General features: G+C 38.6%; 1 protein-coding gene across 11 annotated transcripts in view; it reads right to left on the bottom strand.

The window, feature by feature from the left end:
- The window catches only part of LMNTD1 (lamin tail domain containing 1), a 443,253-nt gene that overhangs the window by 154,831 nt on the left and 267,252 nt on the right, over nucleotides 1-21,170 (bottom strand). For 4 of the 11 annotated variants that reach the window (XM_053894898.1, XM_053894899.1, XM_053894897.1 and 1 more), the window contains 2 exons: nucleotides 4,419-4,520; nucleotides 1,821-1,920 (listed from right to left, as the gene is read on the bottom strand). The exons of 1 other annotated variant lie outside the window; for it this stretch is intronic. In XM_053894898.1, the coding sequence (XP_053750873.1) occupies nucleotides 1,821-1,904 (84 nt within the window). In that variant the 5' untranslated portion in view covers nucleotides 1,905-1,920; nucleotides 4,419-4,520. Of the gene's footprint in view, nucleotides 1-1,820; nucleotides 1,921-4,418; nucleotides 4,521-12,480; nucleotides 12,702-21,170 lie in introns of those variants that run through there. 6 more of the 11 variants (XM_053894905.1, XM_053894902.1, XM_053894901.1 and 3 more) reach the window with 4 other exon arrangements.

The following is a 21,170-nucleotide window of genomic DNA, read 5'->3' as shown; positions in this document are numbered from 1 at the left end:
GCAGTCAATAGAGGTCAGTTTTGTTGGGGGCAAGAGCAGGGCAAAAGCAGAGAACAGATGGTAGAGTTGGGTTGGGGCAAAATGTGCTGTTGTTTTTTGCATAAGTGGGAGAAGTATGGGAAGGAACTGAAACATCTCAATGGAAGAGTCTCATTGCCCCCATGACAGGTGAATGAAATGAAACTCAGAGGTAGTGAATTGCCAAAGTTTTCAGCTAGAAAAAGGAACCAGATTCAGATCCTTAAATGGTGCCTCGGGCCTATGCTGTTTCCCACTATACTGCATGGATCTGCTCAGCGTGACAGCTGAAATTATCTTGGTCTCACTTAAATAATTTCTGCCCTGAGATAAACCAAGGGTAGGAAATAATATCTTGTTTTTTGTCCCTATTTTAGTCCCCTACTCACCTGGTCTAAATCCATTCATTGTGGTTTTCTAATCATTTCTCAGAGAGGGTTTCTTAAAGATTAATTTTGAAAGATGATAATAACCAAACTAGATCCCCTCCTTTTTAGAGAGAGGGGGAAGGTTATATCTAAGATATGAAGGCATCTGAAAGAGAGAGATTGAGAGAGAGAGAGAGAGAGAGAGAGAGAGAAGAGAGGAAAGAAGCAAGGAAAGAGAGGAAGGGAGAGAAGGGGAGAGGAGGGGAGGGGAAAGGAACAGAGAATGAGAGAGGTAGGAATAGAAGTTTTGCAAAATCAGTTTGAGGAGCATTATTTGTAATAGCTAAAAACTGGAGACTAACCAACTGTGTATTAACAACAGCAGAATGGAAAAACAAATTGTGGAATATCTATGTAATAGGATATTATACAGGAAGAGAACTGAAATTGAACACAAAAAAACGAATGAAACTCCTAGATCTAGTATTAAGAGGAAGAAGTCAGATTCCATTCATAAGATCTCAAAAGCAGGCTGAAATAATCTATGATGTTAGAAGATAGGATTGTGGTTATTTAGGGTCTGGGAAATGACTGGAAAAGGGGCTTCTGTGTTGTTAATAATTTTCTTATTTTTGTCTATTTGTTTTTGTTTAATCTAGTTGGTGGTTGTACAGGTGTGTTCCTTTTGTGCAAATTTGTTCAGCTTCTTGCCCCTTGTGATTTTTGCCCTTTTCTATATGCACAGACACGCAAGTTGAGGTAACTAGTTGCATTAGTCAGTTTGCTGCAGTAAAAAAAATCAATCTCCCCAAATCTCTGTGGCTTACAATACAATTATCTCTTTATAGTAGGCAGAATTCTAAGAAGGCCCCCAAGGTCTCTATCCCTTGGTATTACTCCTGCGATTATGTCATGTTACACAGCAAAGTGATTTTGCAAATGTAATTAAGTTGATTAATCAGTTGACTTTAAGATAAGATTATCTGGGTAAACTTAACCTAATCACATGTACCCTTTAAAAGTAGAGAGTTCTCTCCAGTTGCTGCTCAGAGATCTGCCAGGGAAGGGAGCTTCAATGTGCCACCTCTGGCTTGAATATGGAAGAGCCACACTCAAAAGACCTGAGAACAGCTGCTAGGAACTGAGAGCAACCCCTAGCCAACAGCCAACAAGTAAATAGGTCTTCAGTCTACAGCCACAAGAAAATAAATTCTGCCAATGACCATTAAGCTCAGAAGAGAACTCCAAATGCCAAATGAGAACGGCAGCTGACACTCTGATGATATCAGCCCAGTGAGACCCTGAGCAGGGTACCCAACAGGGCCACTTCCATATTTATCTGACCTACAGAAACTGTGAGATAAATATATTTGTGGCTTGAAGCTGCTAAGTTTGTGGTAGTTTATAATGCAGCAATAGAAAAGTAACACACACTTGCTCACGGTTTGGCAGCTTTGTGTTGGCAGCTGTTGAGATTCTGCCCAGCTTTCCTCCACATGTCTTCACAGTTTGACCCATATTAAAGGAGCTTCCCCTATTTGGGACATTCACAGGACAGAGGGAAAAGAGCAAGTAAGCTGACAAAAAAGCCTGATGGCTCACATCTGGTCACACTCTGGTGGCCAAACCAGGTCACACAGCCGTGCCTAAAGGCAATGGGGCAGGATGTATCATCTTATAGAAATGGAGAGGTTGAGTAATTTTGGAAGATAATACAGTCCACCACCATGGAACATTATAACTCTGGCCTAATAGGAAAGAACAAAGTCTTAGCGGTCAGGAAGACTTGAGTAGGAATTTTGGTGCCATTACCTTACTGGCTGTGTGAAATTAGGACATTTCCTAATTTCTCTGAGCCTCAGTCTCTTAAATGGTAAATACATGCCTTAAAGAACTAGTGTAAATGTTAAATGTACCAGTATAATGCCTGAGAGATATTCTAATATATGTTGGTAAATATTAGCTTCAGACTCTTGTCTCAAGGACTCACAGAATATAATTCTTCCAAAGGGAAAAGTCAGGGAATGGAAGTCACATCTTAACACATTCCCTTTTCCTCATCTTCCTAATAAAACTAATGCAGAATGCCAAAGGCATAATTCCTTTATGTGCTATATCTCTTTGAACATTGTAGTAATAAATCATTTATACTAAAGGGACTATGGTATTACTCTTCTGAATGGGATTATTAAATACAATCCATATCAGAGGTGGGATTACTTTATAATTACATATCTAAGTGATGATTCACTGTAACATCTATTTCTGGTTTGTGAAAATGTTGTCATAAAGCCATTGTCACTGCAGTTGAAAAACTGGGCAAATCAAACAGCTAATAATACTTTTGTCCTCGGACTATTTAGACCTTCCTTTTAACTGCCCTGATGGTTGTAAACACTATTTCAGGTTTCTATTTCACAAATATTTGTCACTTTTTAAAAAATGTTTATTTTTGAGAGACAGAGCATGAATGAAGGGCAGAGAGAAAGGGAGACACAAAATCTGAAGAAAGTTCTGGGCTCTGTGCTGACAGCGGGGCTTGAACCCATGAACAGAGCCCAACGTGGGGCTCAAACCCACAACAGTGAGATCATGACCTGAGCAAAAGTTGGACGCCCAACCAACTGAGCCACCCAGGTGCTCCAATATTTGTCACTTTTAAAGTAACTATTACGAGTTGTTACTGTTTAAGCCTCAATCCACAAGTTAAGGTTTTAATTTTTTTCTTATTACACAAAAAAATAACCACCTCTTTCTTGATCTCTGTCTCTCGGTCTCTGTCTGTCTGTCTCTCTTGCATGCCCACACACACACACACATACACACACACACCATGAAGTCAGTATACTTTCATCAGAAAAAGGAGTAAAAGCTAAGTCACTCCAAAAAAAACACAAAAATTTATGAGCTGAAGATAACTGCAGTCAACATTTTGGTGCATAATCTTCCAATTTTTTCCCTGAATATTTAGATAATTAGATAGATAATATATGTTCGCATTTCTGTATATTTACATTTATTTCTTTCACAAAAATGGGGTGACATATACTATTTTATAGCCTGCTTTTTCATATATATATATATATATATATATATATATATATACACACACACACATACACACACCACTGCTTTAATGATTTCATTTAATAATTCTATGTATATTTTTCAACCAATACCTTATTATTGGATATTTAGATTATTCGTCAATTTACTGTATTCCAGCCTCTTAAACAGAACTTCCACTAGCCCATACATATGAATTAGAGGAAGCCTATGTGTAGGGCTTGCTGGCCAAGGCACTAGCTGGATTTTGGAACTATTCACCCCGACTTTCCCCTTTGATCAGATCCCAAAGATTGTAGCTCTGCTCTTAAATATCCAAATATATACTGGAAACATTAAAGAACAATAAGCATAGAATCTCTTTCAGAATGGATGAGCCTGTTGAAATCTCCAGCCATTTTGTATTATCAAGATGATAATATATCAGATGATATATAAAAGTGTCTGCATCTTGGTTTATAAACTGCCCTTTCCACGATTTGTCTTTATTGACTGGTTAATTTCTTTGTGAAAGGGCATCACAACTGATTAAAGTGCTATAGATTTTATAGTTCATAGAGGCACAGAGTGTACTGTTCCCAGTGTCATCACAAAGGTGCCCCTGTGATTAAAGCACTCAGGTGGTGTCTTTTTTTTTTTTTTCCACAACAAAAACTGAAAAGGCAGCCTTGTGTTCTGACTCTTCTTTTGCTTCAGACAAAGAAAATGATTGCTTATAAAGTCCCCAAAAGAATGGCCAGCAATGACTTTTGAAAGCCCTGAATGAGCCATTGCTAATAGAAATATGACTACTTTTATGTGTAAAACAATTACATTATCTATTATCTATCTATCTATCTATCTATCTATCTATCTATCTATCTATCTTAAACATATAAGGATTCAATGCACGTTTCTATTGGCCTCTGTTTGGAAGGCCTTTGGGGAGACTGGGAGGCCAATTACTAGGAGCTGGTGAACACTGACCTCTAACTTGGGCCCCTGGTCCCAACCTTCCATTGTCTCCCTCTGGGCTCCAACTGCTGTTCTTCTGATGAATATTCTATTGTTGGGCTTTTCAGAGAGGAGCTGTTAAAGGAAAGGGAAGATTATTTGCAAGTGGGTAGGAAAATGTTCCAACAAAGAATGAAATGAAGTAATTAGCGTCCTTTTATATATAAGCACCAAATAACAACACTGTTGCCAAATCTTCAGGCTGTAGTGACTGAAGAAAATAATGACATTGCTGATGCAAAGCAGAGTCACCTGTAGCCACTGAGCAATCATGGGTAAAGCCACCCTCCTCTTTACCCCAGGGGAGGATGGCAGGTGGCGATGCCTGTAAATTTATGCTAAGATATTTCTCATCTTATTAAAATCTTTTAAAGTGAGGGGCACTTCTTGAATGGGAAAACTATGTAAAACAATAAGCCCTAAGGGAACTAAAAATTTTTAACATGATATACCCCTTTAAAAGTAAGAAGTTGAGAGATCTGTGGAATTGTGTTAGCTGATTGTTCATTTTTGCTGTATATATAAGGTCTTGCTATGGCCTAGAACAAAGCTCAAGAGAAACCTTATCACCACCCTATTCTGGTGAGCTTAAGATCTGACAGGAATCTCAAGTCTATGAGAAAAAGCTTCTTAAACTTTATCTGTGCTATATTGGAAAATGAGGGAAGATCATGCATTGTCTTTCTCATAGACAATTTGACATTGTGGACTCTTGAAAAATATGAACAGGAAAATGGACAGTGGAAAATGTGTAAAGCAGAAGGATAAAAAAGGAATATCTAGACCTGACCCTAGTTAGCTACAAGTTAGCTGAAGCTATGTCCAAAGATGGATGATGACATGGCTGCTTATATGGAATGAGGTTTCCTCATTTTCAGCTTGAGGAGAGACTTGAAGAAAGGAAGCTGGTGGGTTTGCTGAAGGCCTGGAAGTGCTTCTGTGAAAATGGATGCCACCAGTGATGGAAAATAATAGTTAACTTCCAGGGGTACCGTAAGAACCAACCAAAGGGTTTATTTAAAGAATGGAAGTAGTTAGATGTGGAGGATGAGAGTTAGGAAGAATGTGAAGGCAAAAGAAGAAGAAGAAAAGATAAAAGCTTTACACTTTGAGATCTTAAACTCCCTTGCTTCTTACCTTTAGACTTCTCTGTCTCAGGTCAAACACTCTAAACAACACTGCCTCTAGGAAGCCTTCTGTTCCCAGACTGAGTGAGATGTCCTCGTCTGGGTCTTTGGATGCCCAGTGTCCACCTGTTACCACAAAGGTCTGCGATGGCCTAAATTTCCTTGTCTGTCTATCTGGTAGACACTGAGCCTCATGAGTTCAGTACAATATATCCACTTCGCTCTCTACTGTAGTCTTAGCACCTAGAGCAATGCCTGATATATAGTAAATTTTCAAAGGTATGTGGAATGTATAAATTGCAGGGGGAGGGTACAGAAGCATAGCAGAGAGAAGAATCTGATCAGAGTCGAGCAGATTCCTGGATGACCAAGGTCCACAGGTAGAGAATTGGTACAGTTTGGGAATTCAAAGAAGCACCACAGAATGTGAGAAAGTGTCAAAGATGGGACTTGAGGGACAAATGGGGTTGATCATAAAGAGCCTTCAAGCCATGTGAAAGAGATTAAAATTAATGCTGAGGGTAGCATGGAGACATTGACAAGAAAGTTGGGAAGTAATGTTATTAAATTCGTGCGTTTGGAAAGAGGAGTGTGTTGCAGCCTGGAGGCAGGGGTCCTCTTTAGAAGTAAGTTGCAGATATCTATGGGAGATATCATCATGTGTTGAACAATATAGTATAGAAGGGATGGAGAAAGTGGACTGATATAAGAAATATTTCAAGGGTAGAGTTGACAGAGTTTTGATATTGATCAGAGAATAAGGAATAAAAAAGGAGATGTTAAGATTGATAGCTATATTTTAAGACTGACAGCTTGAGCAAATAGATACTGAATGGTGCCACTCACTAAGATCAGCAAGTAGGAGGAGTATTTTTGCACTTTTGTAAAATCAGCTTCAGGCAGGTTAAAGTCAATGCGCCTGTGCAATATTGAAGAGGGCACACCTGGAGGCAGTTAAATATGTACATCTTGAGAGCTCAGGTTAATAACGGAGCTGGAGACACAGATTTGGTGATCATGGGCAGAGGTAGTAATTAAAGCCAGGGAAACCAATGAGATTGCTTAGAGGAGTGTTTAGAGGGAAGAGACAAGAAGACAGGACTTTCCAGAACAGACACATTTGTTTAAAAGGGCAGAAGAAAGGAACCTCAGAAAGAATAGTACAACAAAGCAGACTGAGAGATAGAGACATGTCACAGAAGCAGAGGGGAGAATTAATTTCAAGTAGAAAGAGTGGTCTAAATATCAAAGTCTAGAAGAAGTTAGGTTGACAACTGAGACAGTGTCCATTAAATTTAGCACCAAGGCAGTAATTCATTACCTTGATAAGAATGGCTTCCATAAAAGTCTGGGGATAGAAGCCATATTACACTGGATTGAGAAGTGAACAGAAGATAACAGTGTGACTACAGTGAGTATGGACAAATGTTTCAAGAAGTTTGTATTGACAGTTTTCAAAGCCCTTAAAAATTCAGTCCTTATGGGAAGAAATAATTGGCAACTAGTTGTGGCCTAAGGAAGAACAAAGAACAAAACAGACCCCAAGAGCTGTGGATAATTCCAAAACCTTGGAGGCAGTGGTCTCACTGACAGAAGGCAGAGGGAAGTGAGTTTGCTGGGAAAGTTCCTTTTTAAACTCTGGTATGATGAGATGGTGTTTTCCCAAGTGAAATTATACAAAAGAAGTTAGAAAGAGGAGTGGAATTGACAAAGTGCTCTGGCTGAGATGAACATTTCAGGACTTCCATGCAGTAGTGGCAGCTAAGGCTGTTGACAGGTATAAAACTCCCAGGGGGAAAATGTGAATGAGAGGAACAGACAAGGACAATATGACACAACAGTCCACTGATATTTGTCACCTAGGAACCAGGTGCTTTTCCTGATTGGACAACTGGTAAGGGCAGTCAAGTTATCATATTTATGCAGACTTTTAAATCTTTCCTAAATTATTATGAGTATAGACAAATTTAAACTTTTGATTATTAAAGACAAGTTAACACCTCCATCCCCAGGCTACGTACTATACAATACTCTTGACTTTACAACCTAAAATTCATTCAGTAAAATTTATTCACATACCTTTAGCATTTTCTATATTACATAATTGTTATGAACAATGTATTTCCCACCATAAACCACTATTTTCAATAACAAGTAAAATTATGACAGATATAAATATATAGTTCAGGCTCTTTCTGAATGAATGCTGAATAATGGTGTCATGTATTTGGGCAACAGCCAGAATGTGGATGACTGACACTTAGAAGATACAGAGCACTGTGCTCGGAAGTGGAAGCTAAAAAGGTGGGTGACAGATCATTTCAGGTCTTCAATATTTCACTAAGTACTTTTAGCTTCATTCTGCAGACTATTGAGAAATCACTGAGTTATTGTGGGCAGGAGGAGGGAGGCTTTGATCTGTGTTTTAAGAAGGTAATTCTGGTAATTAGTAGGCTCCCAAAACATATTTGCAGACTGAATGGGGAAATGATGACTGAAGCCTGGGGGGTCAGAGGAGAGATACCATTACTGTTTGGAAGATAATGGGAGATAACGTGGAAGGTCTCTCATTCAGTGAAATCAGGGACTGAATTTGGTCAGTCATTTGCAAAACTTAACAAATCAGAGGATAATAAATAAAAGATATTCACCTCGGATATATTGTAGATTAAGACGGATATGAATACATTCATCCAGCAATTATATAACAGAGTGCCAAGGCCCCTTGAGTACAGGTCTGTCATATGGAGTTTTGTATCATTTTTCCTGCATGAACCACACCCATGTTTCTGTTTCTTTAAATTGCAGCAAAAGGCAGTTGGAGTGCAGAATCTTAAAGAAATTTTTACGAAAGTTTTCCCTAATCATTTTTGGCTCCCCTTCTCCATACTTATTTGGATTATAATATTTTTCAGTCACTGGCTCTCATCTATTTTTTTCCAAAGCTTTCAACTCAATTTTCATAGGACAGCTCTCTTTCACACTCATATCTCATTACTTTACATAGTATTTAATTAAATATTGTAACATAATAAAAAGTACAACTGCATTGACCAGCTTGAGAACAAAATACAACTGTTTCTTGGTAAATGTGCAACTAAATTGATGGGACCAGGAAAGTTCAACATTCCAGGCAATTTCTTACTAGTCTCCAGTGATAAGTGTGTGTAAGAGGATTGAAGAGTGTTATTAATGACATGATTTGACTAATTGGAGATTGGCTAGCAGAGCTTCTACTATGATGATCTGAGCTGGGGCTACAGCAATGGAAAAAGAGAGGAGAATAAATTGAAAAGGCATCAAGACTGTAGCTTTGGAAATAAATAGGCTTGAGTTCAAATTCTGACTTCACCATTGAGTTATAAGCATCCAAGTTTCTGTTTTCTTACATGTAAAATAAAATTGAGCAAAATATAATGAAAGATTGGGAAAATCTACCTAATGCACTTAGCGATGTGCCTGACAAAGTAAATAATTAATATGATATTAAGTCAATAGAATTTGATGTTGAATTAAGGAAAGAGTCAAAGATGACTCCCTATTGTCTACCCTGGCTGAATAAAAGATAATAATACCACTAACTGAAATAGGAAACACAAAAGGAGAAATAAGTTTGGCAGATAATATAATAATGTTAGTTTGGGATGTATGGAGTTTCCTGGTATGATACCCATATTGAGATGACTAGAAGGCAGTTGGAAATGTTATTCTGGCTTTCAGTGAGTGGTCTTGGTTAGTGATATCAACTTGAAGTCATACATATAGAATGATAAATGAAGCCATAAAATGGATAGGTTTGGTCACAAAGGGAGTGAGGACATGGCAGGTTGGTTGGGGGAAATATACAATCAGACATGAGGCAAAATCCAAGATACAAGAGAAACCAGCTGGGATAGTGAAGCAATAGAGGCATATCCAGGAAACACAGATATGGTTTCGATGATTAGATGAGTTCTATCTTTATCTTGCACATTGTCTTGGCTCAGCCTCTCAAGCCTGAGGCAACTTTTTCACTCCAGAGGTGTCTTAAAGCTCACCGATAGCACTGAAGGTTAGGTGGTTGCTATGGAGATTTCATAGTAGTTTTTGAAAGGGAGGCAAGACCTAGAGAGTTTTTTTTGTTTTTTTGTTGTTTTGTTTTGTTTTTTAATAGTTAGGGTTAGGGTCCAAGAAAAGATTTAAGCATGTTTCCAGGTTAAAGAAAGGGAACTAGTAGAAAGAGAATTAAAAAAAAAAAAAAAAATATATATATATATATATATATATATATATATATATATTAGAAATCAAATGTGGTTTACTGTGTAATATGAGATCGTAGATTATTTTTATATTCATCTTAGTTCCTTTCTGTGTGTTCCAAATTGTCTGCATTGAGTATATAAATAATGGACTTGGAAAAAAATTATTTTCTTTAACATGAAATTGGGGTAGTTTATGAAACAATGTTCCAGAAAAAGTGGAATGGCGTTGTATCAGGAACACAAGTGGAGAAGAAAGCTTGGAGAGGGAACAGGGATGCTTTTCCCATTGAGAGAAGAAAAGAGAATGGCTTAAGATCCAGAGACAGTTTTGAAGTGGAAGTGAGAGAGTTTGAGCAAAATCACATCATTTGGTCTCTATATTTTTTAAGTAAATTAACAGCAAAGTAGTTTGCTGAAACTGAGGAGGAAAGATAGGACTAGAACTATGGAAAGAGTGAAAATGTTTTTAAAACTCAATATGAGGAGTAGAAAAGGATTTACTTTGAAATTGGTAAAAATATCTGCAAAGAGCCTGGAGACACAGCTGAAGTTGGATAATATGTACACGTAGTGTAGCCGGTTACTGAGTTATCTCCCATGACAACAGTTACCTGTCCATATAGTGGCAGCGGTTAGATTTGCCAGGCAGGTGTCCGAGAGTCAGTGGGTGAGGAAATCTAAGGTAGCCTTCACTCCCACTCCCTTGAGACCTTCCCTCTTATGTTCTTGGTCTTGGGCAATGACACCACCAGGACTGCTATTGCTAATTGCAACAACCTTGGAATCATCCGAGATCCCTCTTTCTCTTTCACGAACCCCATCTAAACAATCCCCAAGTTCTTCCCACTTCTTCTCCAAACCCTACTCCTACCTTTACTGTCACCATGCTTGTCTGATCTGTTTTAGGGAATAAAAACTCAGACCTTTCACAAAGCACCAAACCACTAGGACAATGGTCTCTGAGCACTTTCCCTGGATGCCCCATAGCATCTTACTCTCAGCAGCTCCCTCCTCCCCCTCTACTCCCATCCATCTCTGTAAGCCACACCCATGCCAGAGCCAAGTTGTCCTGGTTCCTTCCACACCTGGTCCTAATGATGTAACACCCCAGGCCTTCTTAGCCAGACCCCCAGCTTATTCTGCCCGGAGTCTAGTTCCCCTCTCGTCTCTCCTCCCATACACACTCTGCTCAGATACTAAGCTCATCTTGTATTTTTAATGTTTGTTTATTTATTTATTTAGAGGGAGAGTGAGTGGGGGAGGGGCAGAGAGAGAGGGAAAGAGAGAATCCCAAGCAGGCTCCGCTGTCAGCATAGAGCCTGACAAAATGTGAGATCATGACCTGATCAGATCAGAAATGAAGAGTCAGATGTTTAACCACTGACCCACCCAGGTGCACCAAGGCCTTTCTAAATCATCAATTCCATCACATTTGCACTCAGGTTGAAAAAGAAAAAACAAAAAAAAAAGGGAAGCAGTAGAATGTAGGAAAAATGTTGAGGTTGTTTTCTAAGCTTGACGCAAAGAGCAGAGAGGAAAAAAGGATGACCTCTGTTTGAAAGGATTATGATTCAAGTGGAATTATCAGAAGAAAGCAAAATTTCAGTCAGTTGTATCTTTAGTTTTTCAATACAGATTTAATTAGAAAATATGATAAGTCAAATATTGCTCTATATAGCTGTGAAATGGCTGGGCATTGGAGATGCTGTATGTTAGTATAAAAGGGCAGACCCTTTTTCATAAATGAGGCACAAATTTCTGTAAAGCTTAAATTAATTTTCATATAAAAATTCCACAGAAATTTTCAGGCCTTTTGTTTCATGATAGTAAGGGAACACTTACGATGGTTACTGAAAAAAAATCCTTTGGAAATTGGTTGAAACTCAGCAATGACTCCAAGTGAGATCACCGGATATGTACAATTGATGTTCTCACATTTCCTGACTCGGCAGGTGACTCAGCCTTTGTTCAGCAGGGCCATAGGGACAAGTTATTGCCTGTGGCCTCAAGATCACATTACACAAATTAGGTGTTCATAGTACTCTTTTCTAGTGGGCTGGGGGGGGGGGCACAAAAACCCACATCTCAAACAGCTTGTTGGTTTAGCAAAGAGCCTTTTTTCCAAGGATCATGGGAAGGGAGCCTTTTTCAACCTCTTTATGTAAATACCAAAGCCCTTTTCAAAATGTTATGAGAGCATCCACTTGAAGTGCTTTATTTGACAAGTGAACAATGGTTTTCAACCAGCTCCTCAAATTATAGCCCCGACCTGGTAAACAAAGACATCCAGGAATTGTCTAGAGCCTCAAGCTTTACATGTCATTTGTCTACATAGATGATAGATATCCCCACCCAAGCCTAAACTGGATTCAGACATTCTGGAGGTGTACAAAGTGATATCCTGAAGCATCTTTTGAAGAACTCAATAATCTTGATCAAGAGACACCCTATTAGCAGTTAGAAGATAGAAATAATTCTGAGTGCAGTTTGGTAGCTGTCTCCTACTCAGCCTTACAAATAATAACTGGATGAAAGAGAGAGAGAGAGAGAGAGAGAGAGAGAGAGAGAGAGAGAGAGAGAGAGAGAGAGATTGAAAGAGAGAAAGTGAGTTAGGGGCTTGCTTTAGCTCCTAAGATAGCATGACCCAGAAGGTTCATGTCTCACCTCATTCCAGACCTCCATTCAGCATGCTACAAGAAAACTTTAATGGCATCAACCAATGTGGAATCAAGGGTCAGGAACCACACTTGGCAGGAGGGGATTTGTCAAGACCTTTGCTGCAGACTGGGAGCAATACTTGTTGTGGAGAGTCATTTTCCAGGGAGAGTAAAGTCTAAGATCATTTACAAATTCCAGGCGTGGCCAACTGATCATGGTGATGGCATTTCCTGAACTAGAGAATAGAAGAGAAACAGATGATGAGCAGGTCAGTTTTAGACATGTCAAGTTTGAGATGCTTATGAAACTTCTCAGAGAAGGTGTCAATAAGGCAGTCAAGAGCTTTAGAGAGTGTCTGGGGTAGAGCTATAAATTTAGTGTCAGAAGTTTAGAGATGTCAGTTGAAGTAATGAGAGGTGGTCCAGAAAAAGTATGTGAAGAAAGCAAAAAAGACAGTAAAACCCTAAGATTATCTACATTAAAAAGAGTAGCAAAAAGTGGCCTTCATGGGAAACATTTGAATAATAAGGTAAATTTAGGGGATGCAAGAAGGAGATCTGGAGGAATTTGCTACCCAAAGAAATCACACTCAGAACTTAATCTGCAGAGTTGTTTTTGGAAAATTATATTACTTCTTTGTTTCCCGATCTTCCCTTTCAGAGGAACTAACTGCAGAATATTACATCTGAAACTGAACTTCCAAATAAAGGAAATATTTGTAAGGATTTTGTTTCAAGGATATTAATCAGCAAGTAGTTAAGCCAGGGAATAATAAACAGTCATTAGCTGAAACATAGCAATGTAAATCCTAGAAACTTTTATGTCTTTTTAAAAATTGATTGTCCAGTAAGACACTAATAGCATAAAGAGTCACATTAATTGGTGCTTATAAAGTGATTAATCTCTTTATTTCCCCTCCAGTCATTTGAAACATTCTATAAGATGTCCTTGTAAAAAAAAAAAGTATTTTAAAAGGAACTTTACAAGAGCTTTCATTTTGCAAGATTTTAGAGTGTGGTGGCATGGTTCTTGGTATCATAATTCAACAACAGTCTACTTTAAATCAGATGTTTTTATTTAGGTACAGAAGATATGCAGGACCATGAACTCTAACACTGAAATTTCAGAAAGCAATTCTTCCATTTTAACTGGAAAATAGTCTGCTATCTTCTTTGTAAAGGAGGCCCTACATGATTAAAAAAAAAAAAAAAAAGAGGATGACAGCTTTGCCAAATCCCTCCATTTCCTCCCTCTTTAGGAATAAACTAACTACTTAACATCAGATGACATGGAGCTCTGTGCCCAAGTCCCACATTCTCCATGTCCTGTCTCCTGAAGAATCCCACCCATAGCAAATATTCTTTCTCCAGAAGACATAAAGAGGATGAAGATGCATGCAAACACAGTATTTATAGGTCTTCCCTATACATTCCTCACAATACTGAGTGGGTTAGGAGACTCAGTTGGTTCACAGTTGGTTTCTACTTATCGATTCCCAGAATTTCCAAGCCCTCAGGAACTGAATGAGCAGTTGCTGCAATCAGCAATTAGTAGGCCCCATTTCCTCTCTCTGTATCTTCTCCTGGTTAGTTCTGATGATCTTCCATCTATGTGTTCAGTCTTGCCCTTCTTGGACAGGAAATATTTACAAGCCTGGGGCCCTTGATCTCTTCACAGTCAGGAAGAGTTTAATATGAAATGTCCTAGAGGGAGTCCATTGGCTTGTGCTATGCTACTAAACACCTTGCTGCCTGCTTACATTAGCAAGTGTGAGCCCCTTTGTACTGGTCTACATATTGCCTCTCACTCCTCTGTAATGTCCCCATGGGCCTCCTGCACTTGCCTTGCCTTTGAAAACTGTCTCTCCTTTGTTCTTGCTGGTTCTACCACTTGAAGCTTTGCCTTGATTCTAATTCAGAGGCCATGTGCCTGTTATTCTTATACAGGCCAACTAGATGCAGCCTGTCAATCTCTATGAACTCCCATCATGGACTTTCATGGCTTACCACTTACTGGAGGCTGCTACAACCCTAAAACTTGGTGCTTTCCACCTCCTGGGTGGGTCTGTCCTGTCAGCCCTGGAATTGGCACAAGGTCTTCTTGGGCGAAGCCTACATTACTAAGGGGGCCAATATCAGATTAATTACACTGCTCTGCTCTGATTTGCTAAAAATAAAAAAAATTGATGTATCCCTGACAGATCCCAAATTATACCATTAACATCTAATATACAAGAATGCTTCACTCTGTATCAAAACAATATCATTAATTACGTGTGTAATAAACTCTCTTGATAAAGTGAATACATTTTAAAAATGTTTTTGGATCACATGGATGTGGGGCCTGAATATTAGTAACAACCTTTGCGAATAATCATTTTTAGTAAATGTAGGGTGGTCAACTTTAGACTTGAAAGTCCTACAAACCAAGATGTTTATTCACCCTAGGAAAATGAGTCAGTCTATCTAACTGCCCTTGATCTGTAGAATGAGAAAGGACCCAACAATAACTATACATAAAATTATAATGTAATAAATCTCTTTTTAATTGCAGCCTCTTCCTGCCCATTCAGCACACTGTAAGTAGATAGTGCTTTCAGCTAAATGGGGGCCTTTCCACTTAGAACACTCTTTCTTTTGAATGACCTTTTCTATTCCCTACATGACACGTTCTGTTCCAAAGACCATCATTAACTCTGTCTTCTGGATTTCAGCAGACCATCTTGATTCAGACAGTGACCCTGGCTCTATGGGGAAATTCTTTATCCAAGTCTAGCAGTTGTCCCTGTTTTCTCACTGTTTTGACTGATGCATTGCAAAGCCCCATTTTCTCTATCCTACAGCAAATGTTGTTAAGTGTTTAAATCAGTAAAGAAGTATAAACTCAAATGCTAGTCTAAGCCAAATAAACAGGGTTTTTTTTGTACTCAACAGAACTTCTGAAAGTCTTAATTTGCTACATAGTATACACCGCCAATCTCCAAAGGAATCAAGGGTGTTCACTCTTTCCCAAACATACTTGATAATGGATGTATTCTTAGGAATAGCATTATTAATACCTTGTGGAAATCATGTCTAGCTGTATACAGTTTGGGAAGTGCTAGTATAAAAGGAAAAACACAGATTTGGTGCCAGAGAGCTCTGGGTTCAAATCTTAGCTTCAAACCTTTATAGTTGGGTGACTTATTTACTTAACTTATCTGTAAATCTTTTATTTAGTTACATTTACATATTGTTATTTTAAAAAATTCATGTAAGGAGGGAGGTAGATTTAAAAGCAATTTTTGTTTCCTCTTTTGTACTCCAGGTATCTACCTGGTGGGACTGTTGTAAGGATTTATAAGCTTACATATGAAAGGCACCTACCATACTACTTCAAAAGCTTGTGGTGTGGATGTAACATGAATATCTCACTCCAAAGACTATAGCTTCATGAGAGATTAATGGATCAAAATTAAAAAAACTAAGAGCGGAAAGCCAATATGCTATGATTTAAGCAGAGAGTGCATGTACAACACCATTGAGTATCATTCAGAATTCCTTTCCTTTGAGACTTAAGATTTTTATCATCTTAAATCATTATCAAATGACTCCTTAGCAGGCATTGTTCAAAAGATAATGGCATTTAAAAAATAAATGGGTAGAAAGAGAAGAGAACCAATGTATGCATTGCACTCCTTCTTGGAGATCCACAAGGCATATTAGCATAGTCAAGTCTCTTTTTGGGGGACATTGGAGCAAAAAGTCGTAAAGAAGGGGGAAAGGAGAGGCCAGAGACATTAAAGATATATTTCAGATCCTTCATACTCAACAAATATGAGGTGAAAGGGTTAGAGACTCAGTTGTTAAATTCTCTAGCTAACTGTTCTTTTGGGGGAAAAACTCAATTCTATACTCAGTCTTATTTCACAGACTAGATGTGTTCCAGAAAAGATGACCTTTACACAAGTTTATTAAGCACATATTCCCACAGGATCTCATTATGAGAACAGAGATACATTGCCTGGCAGAAGGAATAGGCCTACACATAGTCTATCATTATGTTGTAGTGAAAAGAACCACAAATTTTGTCTGCTGTACAACACAAGGAATGGGATCTCTCCCCCTTCTGAGGCTTCAGTTTATTATTGAAAATAGGGATGATGATAGTGATGATGATGATGATGATAATGATAACAACAATATCCTTCTCCAGGATGATTATCAGGAACAAATTAAACAAGTTATATTAAAAGCTCTACTAAACTGCCACCACTCTGAGGATAGGAACTATGTCTATCTTGCTCATCATGGCATTTCTAGGATGGTCCCAGGGTCTGGCATATGGGTGGCAGCGAGTACATCCATGTTAAAAGGGTAATTCATACTTTATAAACTCAAAATCCCTGCGCAAATTCTTGTTTGATTTTTGTTCCTTTCTTTATATATCTTAGGAGTGTTTTAAAACAGTGTTCTAGGACTTTTAGATTTCACCATATCGACTGTTAACTCCATTTAATGTAAGAAGGAGCATTTTCAAATTAAAAAAAAAGTAGTAATAATGTTATCTCTTTTTATAAGGCAGTTATTCCCCCCAAAAATAACCATTAGTATAGTTAAACTATCTAAAAATAATATTACTTGCATTTATCGAGTGCTGTTTTATGTGCTTATATGTAATAACTAATGGAATCCTCATAATACCCCATAGGACAGATATTTTTATTACAACCACCATACAGATGAAGAAACTAAGGTACAGTAGGGCTAAGTAACTTCTCAAAGATTACAGAACCAGAATTCAAACCAGGTCAAGTGGCTCCACAGCCCTCACTTTTAACCATCATGCCTTGTTGCCTCTCTTAGTTCTTGATATTGTCTTTATTTTTCACTAGGGAAAACTTCATCATAAATTAGCACTGGTCTGAAGTGTAGAGAACCAATGATTTATTTTACTTGAGGATTCTTTTTGTTCTAAGTATCCTTTCCTCTGAAACCCCAGATCCCAGGAATTTCATCTACAATTTGGGCAAAAAGTGATAACCAGTTCTGATCAGAAGATAATAATGTAGAAAAAGAAAATATAAACAGAGGAAGGTTTCCATTGGTAAAAAGAAGACAATCAGAAAGGCATATTAAGTGGGAGTAAAACCTGTACTGTTAGAGGGGGCAAGGTATCAGGAGCAATGAGCAGAATTAAAAGGACATAAATCAGTAGACTCATGTACTAGTCATTAAATTGGTGGTGGAAAACCAGAAAAATGTCTACCTGCTAGGTGGACAACCTGGCAAATGTTACTTTATTTAACCCAAAAGAATGAAAAGAGCCAAGAGCATGAGTGGAGTTGCACCAAATGGAGCAGAGGGGATAAATGAAACTGAATTCTGCATACATGAGGCCTCTCCTCAAGTTCATGAACTAATCAGTTCAGAGGTGGGCCATCATGTGGTCTATGCCCCACTTGGGTGAACTTAGAAGCAATGAGGACTTCAGGAACAGACATTTTTCCTTTGTTGGCTGGGTCCATGCTAGGCCCTGTGAATGGCAGTGTAAAGGCTGACTGAGAGGCTGAAGGAAGAGAAAGTACTTTCTCTCTTTCTTCCAGATATCCTGGTTGCTTCCCATATCTTTGGGCATCTCAGCAGCAATGTTTTTTTGTTTTGTTTTGTTTTGTTTTGTTTTAATTAGTTAATTAATTTATTTTTCATCTGCAGCAGTTACTCCAGTATTAATTGGTTGTAGTTTTCAGATTTGTTTCCCACCACCTTCCCAGGATCAGCTTTAACAACCCCTCTCAGAATTACCAGCCAGTTAGTGACCCCTCCTCAGAGGTCTGGTTCAACTGGGCAGGACCCCTCCTTAGAGCTTTTAAGTTCTGATACTTCCAACCTCTTGGTTTTGTTTCCACAGTGTAGGAGCAGGAGCTGCTCTCTGCAGTTACCTCTGGGTTCCCTTTTTCCTCTTCAGTTCTCTAATACCCATTTGGTCAATCTCTTTTTAAAAATACTTGATGTTGTGGAGGGTGCCTGGGTGACTGAGTCAGTTGGGCATCTGACTCTTGATTTTGGCTCAGATCATGATCCCAGGGTTATGGGATGGAGCCCCTTGTCAGGCTCTGTGCTGAGCATGAAGCAGGCTCCATGCTTCTCTCTTTCCCTCTGCTCCCTGCTCTCTGTCTCAAAAAAATGACAAACAAAAACCCAAACCTGGTGTGGTTTCTGACTTACCAGCAGGACCTTGGTGGAACAGTATCCATCGCCATCTGTTTTTTGACACTTATTCTTTATATCCTTCACCTGTCACTTTGTATTTGCAGATTTGCATTGTTGTAGAGGTTGGTTGTGTTTGTTTGTCTCTGCTTACTTATTTATTTATTTGTTTGTTTATTTTTTAATGTATGTGTTCTGACTTACCATTTAGATAAAAACTTCTGGAAGCACACACACACACAAATTTACAATGTTCAGATTCAGAGAGATAAGGATTTAAGATCAGGTTCTTCCATTTCACAAAAATAAGTGATTCTGAGCAAATTATTTAACAACTCTATGTCACTGTCTCATCTATAAAATGGTGACAATAATGCCTGCTTCATATCGATGTTGAAAGGATCTAAAGAGGAAAAAATATATATAAATGCCTTAATAAAGATGCTGAATACATAAAGGCACTCATCAAATGGCTTTTGAGTTTATAGCTATGCATGATTGCCTAGGAGACTGGCTTGTACACAGTAGGTACTTAATATATACTTGGGGTTAATGATTATGATTTAGCATTTTTGTGTTTCTGTCTGTGTACCATGCCATTGGATACTGGCTTGTACATAGTAGCTCTCAAGGAATATTTGTGGATGATGACAAATGTAAGCTAGGATTGTTTGATTAATAACCCACAACATATTATAATCCATTTGTTGTGTATGTGCACTAAAAAACTGACTGCTGATCTGCCTACAAAGAATTCCAGAACATGCCATTTGGCTGAAGGTCTGTTTTACTGCTGTGGAACAACACTCATGGATCACGTGCTGGTACAATGTTTTTGACACAAAAGGTCTATTACCTGTTCAAGTGTCCTTTCTGTTAGGAAAGAAATGAAACTCTTTCCAGATAATCTTCCTTGAGGAAAAAATAAAAAAAGTCTGTGACCTTCATTACTGACGGACTCCTACTATGCAAATGGCAAACATGCACCACCAATACTTCACAAAAACCCAGAACAGCCATGAGAACAGTGTAAGTGTTTTGGTAACGGAACAGCAGAATGTGAATTCCTGTAGCTCCTCTGATTGCCCTTGAAGAGTCTGAAAGCAGAGCTGCATGTTTAATCACGGGGAAGGAATAATGAAGATCACGATGCCTGGGGAGGGAGCACTGTGTAACTCCAGCAGGCTCTGCTGAACACTCTAAGAGTAAAAATGCTTTGTTGTCTCTGTACCTTGCTTGCTTTAGATAAGGTCCATCCCACACTAAAGGTAAAAACAATTAGAATCCTTTGAGGGTTTGAGGGGAGATTTTTTACCTGTTTTACTTAGTCTTTAGAATATATTTATGTGGAACAACACCAACAACAGATATTCAGAATGTTCACATTTATATTTATATACACTAAGCTCATTAAGAAATTGGACAACCAGGGTCTCCTGGTTGTTACTGAAGGGAAGGTATTCTGTCAAAATGGGCTAGTTCAGGGAGGTGACATTCATTTGTGAGATCTAAAAATAAATCATGACTCAGGAGTTTAACTGTGCTGGTATTAAAATGCTGCCCTCCTCATTGTTCTGGGCAATCAAGGATGTGTGTCTTAAATACAGGAGTTCTTTTTTTTTTTTTTTTTTTAATGTTTATCTATTTTGAGAGAGAGAGAGACAGACAGAGCACAAGTGCAGGAGGGTAGAAAGAGAAGGAGACATAGAATCTGAAGCAGGGTCCAGGCTCTGTGAAGTGTCTGCACAGAGCCTGACATGGGGTTTGAACTCATGAACCATAAGATCGTGACATGAGCTGAAGTCAGATGCTTAACCGACTGAGCCACCAGGAGCCCCTTAAATACAGCAGTTCTTAAGTGTCAGTGCATGTAATAATTACCTGGGGGGGGGGGGGGTGGCAGTAAAATACAAATTGATGGGCTCACTCTCAGGGTAGACCCTGAATGGAATTCCCAAGTGTATTAGCATTCTCCTGAGAAACAGAACCAATAGGACTGACTGACTGATAAGAAATTGGCTCAGGTAGTCAGAGGGGCTGAGAAGTCCTAAGAGCTGCAATCAGCAAGCCGGAAACCCAAGAGAGCTAATAGTGTAAATTTCAGTCTGAATCTGAAGTCCTGAGAACTAGGAGAGCTTATGGTCTAAGTTCTAGTCCAAAGGCCAGCAGAACTGAGACCCAAAAACAACCAATTTTTTAGTTCAAGTCAAAGGCAAGAAAAGAGGTATATCCCAGCTCATGCAGACAGGCTGAAATTCCCTCCTACTATTGGAAGAATAAATATTGTTAAACTGTCAATACTACCCAAAGCAATCTACACATTCAATGTAATCCCAATCAAAACTGCACGAGCATTCTTCTCGAAGCTAGAACAAGCAATCCTAAAATTTGTATGGAGCGACAAAAGACCCTGAATAGCCAAAGTAATATTAAAGAAGACGACCAAAGCAGGAGGCATCACAATCCCAGACTTTAGCCTCTACTACAAAGCTGTAATCATCAAGACAG

The sequence above is a fragment of the Panthera pardus genome, unplaced genomic scaffold, assembly GCF_024362965.1.
Source record: "Panthera pardus isolate Hobbes unplaced genomic scaffold, ASM2436296v1 HiC_scaffold_6, whole genome shotgun sequence".
NCBI lineage: Eukaryota > Metazoa > Chordata > Mammalia > Carnivora > Felidae > Panthera > Panthera pardus.
The sequence above is the reverse complement of the archived record's forward strand: the minus strand, read 5'-3'. Positions and strand labels throughout refer to the sequence as shown.